Raw genomic sequence first — 9622 nt, forward strand, 5'->3', positions numbered from 1 at the left:
TGTTCAAAACACGTTTGAACGATCGAGATTGACCTCTATAAACTTTATTTACGGAACCGTAAATAAAGATTTTCCCTTACAAAAATTGTTTTATCGATGCCAAAACCATACCTTTCTTAGACGTTTGGCTAAGATTAAATCTTGGAGCACCCAACACCTTTATCCAGTATACTTTTTTTGTGGAGCTCAGTATCAGTGTCGGCCCCAACATTTGGGTTGCCCTAACCCAACCTCATACTTTGTTGCCCACTTACTATTAAGTCATACAAAATAAAAAATTCAAAATTATAATATTGTTTTTTAGCTTGGATAACATAAAAAAATTCAACATCAAAATGAAAATCTCATTTATAGTGTTTTTATGATTGGCACGATCTGATTTAAAAAAAAAAAAAAAAACTTCTCCTAGCATTTTTTGAAGCAAATTTATCAATTGAGTCATCCTATTTACTTATCCAAAGACTCAGGGCCTGTTCCGCTAACTTTCATTTTTTTGGGATTTTTAGATTATATATGTGAGGAGAATGACTTTTTTTGAAAAGCATAAGAAGTTAAAAAAGCCTCATTTTCAATTGAGATCATAGCCAATCTCTTTGATCTCTCTTGCGAAATGGTAATTCAAAGATAAAAATAAAAATCGTGTTAGTTTGCTCAATTTATTTTAACTATGACATTTTTTCAATAAAATGAAAGAACATCACTTATAGATTATTGTTGGGAGGAAACAAAAAGAGGTAGAATAAAAATTGTGGATAGACGAACAAAAAGATTGCTGAACAAAAAATTGGAGGAGAAAGGATGGAAGCGCCTAGGAATCAAACCAAGCACCGCAGATGCTTTGACATTGTCAATGACCTCTACACCAAGCAAAGGGTTGTGCCACTATGGGAAACTTTTTGATATTTATTATCTAACTTGAATTTTTTTTTTTGGGTTGTCCTAGCCTAGGGGTTGCCCAAGACCGAAGGTTTGCGGGGCTTACCTCGGGGCCGGCCTTGCTCCGTACTAAGTGTATGGATCATACGAAAATGTGCGATGAATAAAGGTGTTAGGGTACCATGTGTCGGTGTCCCAAGACCACTAAATAATTACCGGTGGATACAGATGTAGCATTATTATGTAGTTCAATAATCTGAAACTGTTAGGCTGGTAGCAACGGACAAAGAGAAAAGAAAAAGGGGATCGGGTTAATGCACCAAAACGGTGCCGTGCAGAGGGACAGTAGCGCCTGCCTTGGCCACTAAGGCAGCAGGCCTCCACATCCATGGAATAGGGTATTAGATTAGGAAATTAGTTATCAAGAAATAAGAGTGGAAAGTCAATTGACTAAATCCAAGCCGTATATGGTTAGTGTATTGAAATTATAGGAATAAGCTATCATATATAAAAGTTTAGAAAATTAATATAGGAAGTGAAAAATTGGGGTGGTGGAACTTTGATTAGAAAATTAAGTTTATTCAGTGTATATAAACAAATTTTATGTATGTATTTATATAACACAGTTCGGATCGGTTTAGAATCAGAACCATTAACGTAAAACCACAAACCAAACCATTTAACACGGTTTCTATTTTTTTTTTTAAACCAAGACCAAACTTTATTTTTAAAAAATCAAACCAAATCATTCAATTTGGATTGATTTGGACTGAATTCAGAGTATCATGGGGAAGGAGCGAGCCCTTCCAAAGTGTACAAAACCAAATAGTACAACCAAAGCCACCTCATCTTCAATGAAAAGGTTGAAGAAGTGGGCAGTTGTAGTGAAAAGATTTCTAGCTATGTACAAATCAAATGACATGATCTAATCATCAGATCTCAATCCTCAACTAATCATTCAGCTGTGACTCAAAAAAGCACAACAACAATGCCTGTGTTAAATCCCTCTCTTCAAATGACTCGTGGATTGCAGTAGTTCGAGTCCGATTATCTCTAACTTGTGGACTCACCGGTACAAGTGTGTATGATAACACCCGATTCTCCAGATGCAACAGATTGAAAGGGTCATTAAGGAACCTAGAAATCGATCCGCCGTCTTCAGAGAGAAATCTCTATGTTCCATTTGCTACACATCAGGTGAAGTGAATAAGGCCACCGAGATATTGCAAACGTTCTTCCGGATCAATCGAGAACTACAAGGCCGGTGCTGTTTTGGGGCGTTAGGGGCTTCGACCTCCTCAGAGTTCCGCACATCCCTCAAATCAATAGAACTTCTGAAGACTGAAGTCTTTAGAGGAGTACTGTATGCAAAATGCCGTTTTTTGGCCACCAATGTCTGTAAATTCAAAGAAACACAAATCACAATAAATAATCAAGCACAAGAGGATATCACAACAAATGGTGCTTCTGTAGGCATTTCAGTCAGCTAGGAAACTAAACATGCCGGAAGACATGATCATGCAGACAAAATGTACAAAACTAACTGTCTCAGTATGTCTTGTAAGCGCACAAAAAATTGAAATTTCGGCGATGTTCCATTCCGGTTACCTTTTAAACAGAGATGATGTCTGTTTAAATGGAACCATGGCAAAACCAAAACTTTCATTAATGATATCATAATGGACACTTACTGCTTCCCTGAACATCTTTGATACATGAAAAAGCTTCTTCAAATCATCATGATCAACACCACATAATATCCTAATCTGCAAAACAAAACCCACAAATCAATTTCACCGAAATTGCTGAATAAGAATACCCAATTATTCATCCACATTTCCATATCTAGACATGCATTGAATATCAAAACTTAGATGTAGAAGGAAGTAAAAAAAGAATCGAACTGTGGATAGTGAATACCCAATTATACATACATACTAGCATTGTACCCATTCGATGCACAGGACAAAAAACTATTTGTGCGGGAACCACACAAATGTGTAGTGGGAAGATGAGTTAGGTCACCACATAAAATATCACTGAGGCGTCGGATCATTTTTTTCTCAATTCCCCTAAAATCTCTCCCCCCCCTCCCCACTCTCTCTCTCTCTCTCTCTCTCTCTCTCTCTCTCTCTCTCTCCAAACTTTGAAAAATCAAAAGAAAAAGAAAAAGCTAGAAAATTAGGCTCTGTTTGGAACTTATGGAAAGAAAATGAAAGGAAAAGAAAATTCAAAAATTTTTCCTTTCATTGTTTGGTTGGAAGAAAAAGAGAGAAGAAAATGAAAGTTTTAAATTTAGTGAATAGTAAATTTTTCCTTCTATTTTCCTCTCATTTTCCTCCCTTTTTCTTTTTCTTTCCTTTCCTTTCTTTTCTTTTCTATAGGTTCCAAACAGATCCTTAGAAATGGGGGTTTGGAGTCTTTGAGAGGCACACCACATTTGCATAGAGTATGTATTGATTGATTGATTTCTACGTCTAGTCAATTATCATCATTAATCATAAAAGAGAATCAAAGAAACATCCAAATGAAAACACCCAATTGAACATTTCTATAACTAAATGGATACTTACCAGGATGTCCAGAGATAGTGATTCGATCATAGATTGCTCATGATTCTGAATCATTTTCTCAATGCAATGCTTCTTCGTCGCCTCCGTATTGCTCAATAGAGCAACCCTCTTCCCACTCATTGACCTCGTGTTCCGAACAAACCCTAGCCCTAAATTTTGATTCGCGCAATTCGCATTCGACCCGCATCTCCTCCCCAGAGCCATCTTTCAATTCCCTGGAAAATCCGATTTTTTTTCCAACCAAACAAGAAATCACAACAAACGCAAAAACAGGAATTCAATCTGAAACCAAGTAGACAAACTAAGATAATAGAGGATGAAACCCAAATCAAGTACCAATCAGAAATGCAACTTGAACCCAATTTCTGTTACATTCCAAAAAAAATCAGAAATGTACCTAAAACCCAATATCTGCTGGATTTCAAAACCAATCAGAAATGCAACTAAAACCCAATTTCTGTTAGATCCCGAAACCTATGATCACATATATATACACACACGGATATAGATACAGAGAGAGAGGGGGGAATCACCTGGTATGAGAGAGAGAGAGAGAGAGAGAGAGAGAGAGAGAGAGAGAGAGAGAGAGAGAGAGAGAGAGAGAGAGAGAGAGAGAGAGAGAGAGAGAGAGAGAGCCTAGATTGCAGTTATGGAGTAATGGGTGATTTGTATATCGGTTGTAGTGAAGAATGGAAACAATGAAAGAACCGCCCTTTTTTCCAACTCTTTAGAAAGATGAAGCTTTTATTTAACTACCATAAATAGATGAGGATTGGGGATTCTTGGCACAGATTCAGATCTTATTGACACTGATCAAAGAATTTGGATATGGAAAAAAATAAGTGAGGGATTTTTTTTCCTATTTTTCTTTTAAACTACCAATCTGAAAAGATTTGAGTGGTATTTATATTGATCAAAGATTGAAAAAGGAAGAGACCTAGGTGAATCTTTTTATTTCTCATCTCTCCGAAAATATCTAGGGGAAATTTTGAAGTTTCGTAAATTTAGCGGGAAAGATCTCGAATTTGCTGATTAGGGGAAAAAGGAGAAAAACTAGCGTTTTAGTGGGAGGACACGTGGCGTGGTGGGAAGGGTTGGGAGGAAGCAACGTGGGGAGGTTTGTTGGGGTCAGTTCCTCTCCATGCTCCCCTTGTGACTTCAGCGGTGCTAAAGTTCCCGACCGAAGGAATTCCGATCGGATTCAGACGGCGCGTCAGGTCCACTCCAATCATCGGACAGATGATCCAAGCCCTTCAAAAATTCTATAAAAAAAATCGAGTGGGTCCCACACGAGAATCAACGGCATCCGATGTGTGGATCAGCCACCTACACACATCGGATGCCGTTGATTCTCGCTCAGGCCCACTCAATTTTTTTTAAAGAATTTTTGAACCGCTCGAATCATCCGTCTGGTGGCCGAAGTGGACCCGGCACGCCGTCGGGATTCCTTTTGTCGGGAACCTTAGACTTTTTGTTGTGACTTTCACTCCAGAGCGGAGCCAATGCCAAGGATCGAAACTTTTATTTTCTAGAACTCGTAATTATTTACGTTTGTAAAAAAAATCTGATTCATCGGTCATTTATAAATGTACAAAGGAGTATTGTATTTTGTTTTAGAAAATAGAAAGCTATGTGATTATAAATTTAACTGTCCAATGTTTGAAACAAAATGTGATTTATTTACATGTTATATAAATGTATGATGAAACCAATTTTTCGAACAAATGTAGCTATTTATGAGTTGTACGAGATGAATAATTTTGATTCTCGGAGACAATTCGAGAGTGAGAGCCATAAGAAAAGTATGAAAGGGTACGCAGAGATGAAGTATGGAGGGGAATTGATCCCCTATCTAGTGATCCCCCTATCTAGTGATCTTAGGCAACCAGCAAGTGGCACCCCTACGTGACTTTAGTAGAATAGGGGGAGGGTGCTGTGCACCAACCGCATAACACCGTGTTGTGTGGCATCCGAACCGTCCGTTCGGCAATCTCATGATCAAGATTTCATTTTGGCAATGAACGACTCATATGCTATACAATGGAGATGAGATTTGAACCGTTGAATTACCGAATGGACGACTTCGATACCGCACAGAGGCTCGTGCACATCACCATCCCATGGTTTAGCACCACACGTTATTTGTTGGGTCCATACACTTAGCAGGACCCTACAGAAATCAATCAATATACTAAATCTCTAAGCAAATATGTTTTGCCTTCAAAAGGCTCCAATCTCTCATCCCTAAATTTCTAGATTTTTGAGAGAGAGAGAGAGAGAGAGAGAGAGAGAGAGAGAGAGAGAGAGAGAGAGAGAGAGAGAGAGAGAGAGAGAGAGAGAGAGGGAGAGAGAGAGAGAGAGAGAGAGAGATTTTTTAGGGAAATGGGAGTTGAGTTTTATTAGATGGAAATAAATATATATAAATACTACACTCTAAATGCTTAATATACGGTCCGATTCCTATCCACACCCCTTACGGTCCGCACCTCTCTTTTTTCGATCAAATTTTGATGATCCAAACCGTTCAATGTATTTAAAACGTAATTTTAAAGGTACTTGCTAGCTCAAAAAAATATCGAGAATGGCTTGATCTATGCAGTTTTTTATAAAATAGTTTCTACCAGCATTTATGAAAAACTGCTTAGATAAAGCCCTTCCCGGTCATTTCTTTTCCAATTTCTTTTCGGTACCCTTAAAATCACGTTTTAAACATATTGAACAGTTCAGATCATCAATTGTATGCCTCAGAATTATTGCAATAACCCCAAAAATGGAACCCAAAAGGAACGGCCGACCCATTTGATTATTCTCCTTCTTCGTAATCAGTCTCCGTATGTATTTTTGTTAGCTCTTCCTCTTGTTTCTTACTGCAAGGATGCCACGTGGACCGCACGCTCTTTGATATGCATATGGTTGAAATGGGACCTTCTCCTACTGTTTTGTTTTTTTTTTTTGGGGTAATTTACCTTCTTCTATTGTTAGGAGCAAGGATATGAACCCCAACAACGTCAACTCTTTGCCCCACCAAAAAAAAAAAATTGAAATATCAACAAAAATTTAAAAAAAAAAACATAAATGTAAGTATAAGAGAGAGCTAATCCGGAGAGAATATATGATACCGACAGTGCATGCTATTTTTGTTTTTAAATTGTAAATTGTAATCAAAAGTGTTTAAATTGAAATGAAAGAAAAATAATGCAGAGTATACGTCAATTCTGTGTGATTTTGTATTGTTTGTTCGTATCATGCCTAATAAAAGTTGATAATTACCAAAAACTTTATCAAAATTGATGGAGGTGATATTTAAGTTTGGAATTAAAATATAAGTTTTTTGTATGGTGAGTGTTAAATATACAGTTAGTTTTTGTTTCTATGGATGTACCGTAATCAAAATTGATAGAGAAGATAATTTACCAATTGGGAGGTGATAATTCCACGATAGTATTTGTTAGGGACACGACAAATTCCATAGACTAACTATTGTACACTTGTTCGCGCGCGAGGTGGCTCAAGGACTGAGCGGGCGTGCCAAGACTTGTCGCGCCTAACGTAAAGGGCTGAGCGTCTATTTTCTGACTTCTAGATCTGAGAAGGCGATAGTGCTGCAACCTAAAGGCTGGATTGCAGTGAAGGTCCGTAGTTTTGCCTCTTCGTGCGAGGACTTAATAATTTTCTAACCGTGTAAGAAAGAAAGAAACAGCGTAGAATTACTTTACTATATCGTAATAATAAAGTAAGGGATGAAGAGAAATATGAATAACTTTATTATGTTTCGTAATAATAAAGTTGGGGTACAAGAGAGATAGAAACCCGAATTACTTGGTGAAGTAATTGAGTGAGGGTGAGAAAATAAAGATAGTTGCTTTGCTCGGAAGGCTTTTGGTTTTAAGCGTTGAGCTTGATTGGTGTGGGAACCCTTTTTTCTTCTTGACTTCTAGTATTTATAGGCCAAGGGTCCTTGATTTCGCATGCAAACAGATTTGTTGTCCTCTTCTCATGGCGCCATGTGTCTTTTGTAACTTTCCCTTCATGAGATCATGGATAATGGGCAATGGGTAGTTATTGGAAGTTACAAAAAATCATGGGCAAATAGTGCACTGGTCCAGATCTGGGCCGAGTTTTCCGCCTTCACCATGAGTTGACATGTGTCTCGAGTTGGCTCTAGATGTTGCCAAGTGTCCAAAATAACTACCCATTAACATATTTAGTGGGATCATGTGTGGTTATTGGAGGTTTAAAAGAAAAACCCACATGTTTCCTTCTACCGTGAGAAGTTACTGGAAGTTAATCAAGAATAATGGGCCACCCTCTTTCCTCTTTTCGTGGGTATCAAAGAGTAGTGGGCCATTTGACCAAGTCAAATGGCCATGTGGCAAGTATTCCCACCAACTTGTTTCCTTTTCTTTTGTGGATCAACAGGAGCAACTATTGCAAAACACTAAGCATTTACCCACCTTCCACTTTTTATGGGACTCTTGGGTAATGGCCCATTTAATTAAATTAAATGGCCTATTTATATGTTTATCCTACAAAAACACCTAATTAACTTTAATGGGTCATGGGCCAACTAATTCATTTTTGCAAATAGGCCCAGAAACACCAAGCCCATGGCCGAATTAAATTAAAATTAACCGGGCCCAATAAATATTGTCTTGGCCCATCAATTTTAAGCCAATACCTCTTTATTTTTGGCTCAATTTAATTAAAAGATAATTAAATGGCATTCCAACGTTTGCTCAGGATTTGGTGCCAAAAACGGGTGTAAACAATGCCCCCCATGCCTTGATCTTGTTCAAGATCTAGGCTTGTAAATTAGGACAAAGTACAGTTTTTGGCATAACCAAACGAGTCCTTATCGCTAGATTTGAAAAAATAATCAGGCTTTATTTAGCCTAAGAATTTTTTCAAAAGTTCAAATATTTACACTTAAAAAGATAATCAGGCCATAATAAGCCTAACCACTTTCCGAGTTCCAAAGTATATCTCTTTAATTGGGTTTGGATCCCTCTATTTTGAATCTCAACAATTTTCGAGATAAATAACTCCTTAAGGAGTCCTGCTGGCAGCAACAACTATCACCATTTTAGGCCTGAGGGACACGTGTCATCACCCTAGGCCATGCATTGGCTGCCATGCAGCTTTCCAAACCGTCAGGACTCTTTGCGTCAATCAAGAGTCCAACCTTTGAGTTGCCTCTTCAATTTCGATCAAAGAGATAGAGAGGGAAAGGGAAAGAACAACGGCATCAATTGTGCCGCCACCCACGAAACCCCATTCTTACTTTTCATTCTCTCTCTACATTTTCTCTGTTTCCCTTCCTCCTGTACGAACGAAATCCAGAAAAAAGCCCTAAACCGCCATTCTTTCACTAGGTTTCTGATCTGCACCAGAGATGGCGACCCATAAAGCTAATGCTCCACCTCCAAATCCCAACAGCCTCGCCATCCAAATCTGCAAAATCATTGACGAAGATCACATAGCGATTACCAATGACGTCTTAGTCATTGCAAACGCTAATCGAGTTGGGTTGGGGCATGCATTTCAATTAGGGTTTCCTTCCCAACTTGCACCGATGTACCCATTGGCTGAGGAAGTCCTTCCCTTTGAATCTTCGTCCCTTGACTGGAATCGTTTCAGCTCTGATATTCCCAATCGTCTTTGGCACAGACCTGACGCCAAGTATGTAGAGTGGCTTGATCGAATGCTTGAGGCCAAGGGTGATTTGTGGAAGCAAATAGGGATCCGAGACGCCATTCTGCTCAGTCGATCACTTATTGACATGGACAAAAATCTCTTCCTGGCTGCTTCTCAATTCTGGTCAGTTACCACAAACTCATTCCATTTTAAGGTAGGCCTCATGAGCCCCACCCTTCAGGACCTGGCTTTCCTGACAAGCCTCTGTCCCCATGGGATAGAGGCCAATTACTTTCTGTCACAAAAAACTCCTTACTTCGAGTATAAAGAACCCTTGTCTTTTGCCCCTTTTATTAACCATTATGCCAAAAAGGGACCTGTTGAGGATAATGAACACGTAGCCTTCCTCTTGTACTGGTTAAACAAGTTTATCTTCTGTGTTTCTGCAAATAGGGTCAACAAGGATTTTATAGACTTGGCCTGTGCCCTAGCTTCTGGGCAGAAGTTGGCACTAGGCCCTTTGGTCTTAGCCCATCTTT

The 9622-nt window shown here is 38.6% G+C and overlaps 1 protein-coding gene across 1 annotated transcript; it reads right to left on the reverse strand.

Annotated features, from left to right (window-relative positions):
- Positions 1–1683: 1683 nt before the first annotated feature.
- On the reverse strand, positions 1684–4000 carry LOC131311794 (F-box protein At1g61340-like). Its single transcript, XM_058339371.1, has 3 exons — positions 3450–4000; positions 2568–2642; positions 1684–2272 (listed from the first exon to the last, which is right to left on the reverse strand). The coding sequence occupies exons 1-3, from the start codon at positions 3651–3653 to the stop codon at positions 2063–2065; spliced, it is 489 nt and encodes a 162-aa protein (XP_058195354.1). The 5' UTR covers positions 3654–4000; the 3' UTR covers positions 1684–2062.
- Positions 4001–9622: the final 5622 nt, after the last annotated feature.

The sequence above is a fragment of the Rhododendron vialii genome, chromosome 2a, assembly GCF_030253575.1.
Source record: "Rhododendron vialii isolate Sample 1 chromosome 2a, ASM3025357v1".
NCBI lineage: Eukaryota > Viridiplantae > Streptophyta > Magnoliopsida > Ericales > Ericaceae > Rhododendron > Rhododendron vialii.

What these genes read in the sequence shown, in the direction of transcription:
- LOC131311794 (XM_058339371.1), bottom strand. Translation starts at nt 3,653, where the DNA reads ATGGCTCTGGGGAGGAGATGCGGGTCGAATGCGAATTGCGCGAATCAA. An exon ending in CACTATCTCTGGACATCCTG is followed by an intron (nt 2,643 to 3,449) that starts GTAAGTATCCAT and finishes TTTGTTTTGCAG; the next exon opens with ATTAGGATATTATGTGGTGT. An exon ending in CAAAGATGTTCAGGGAAGCA is followed by an intron (nt 2,273 to 2,567) that starts GTAAGTGTCCAT and finishes TTGAATTTACAG; the next exon opens with ACATTGGTGGCCAAAAAACG.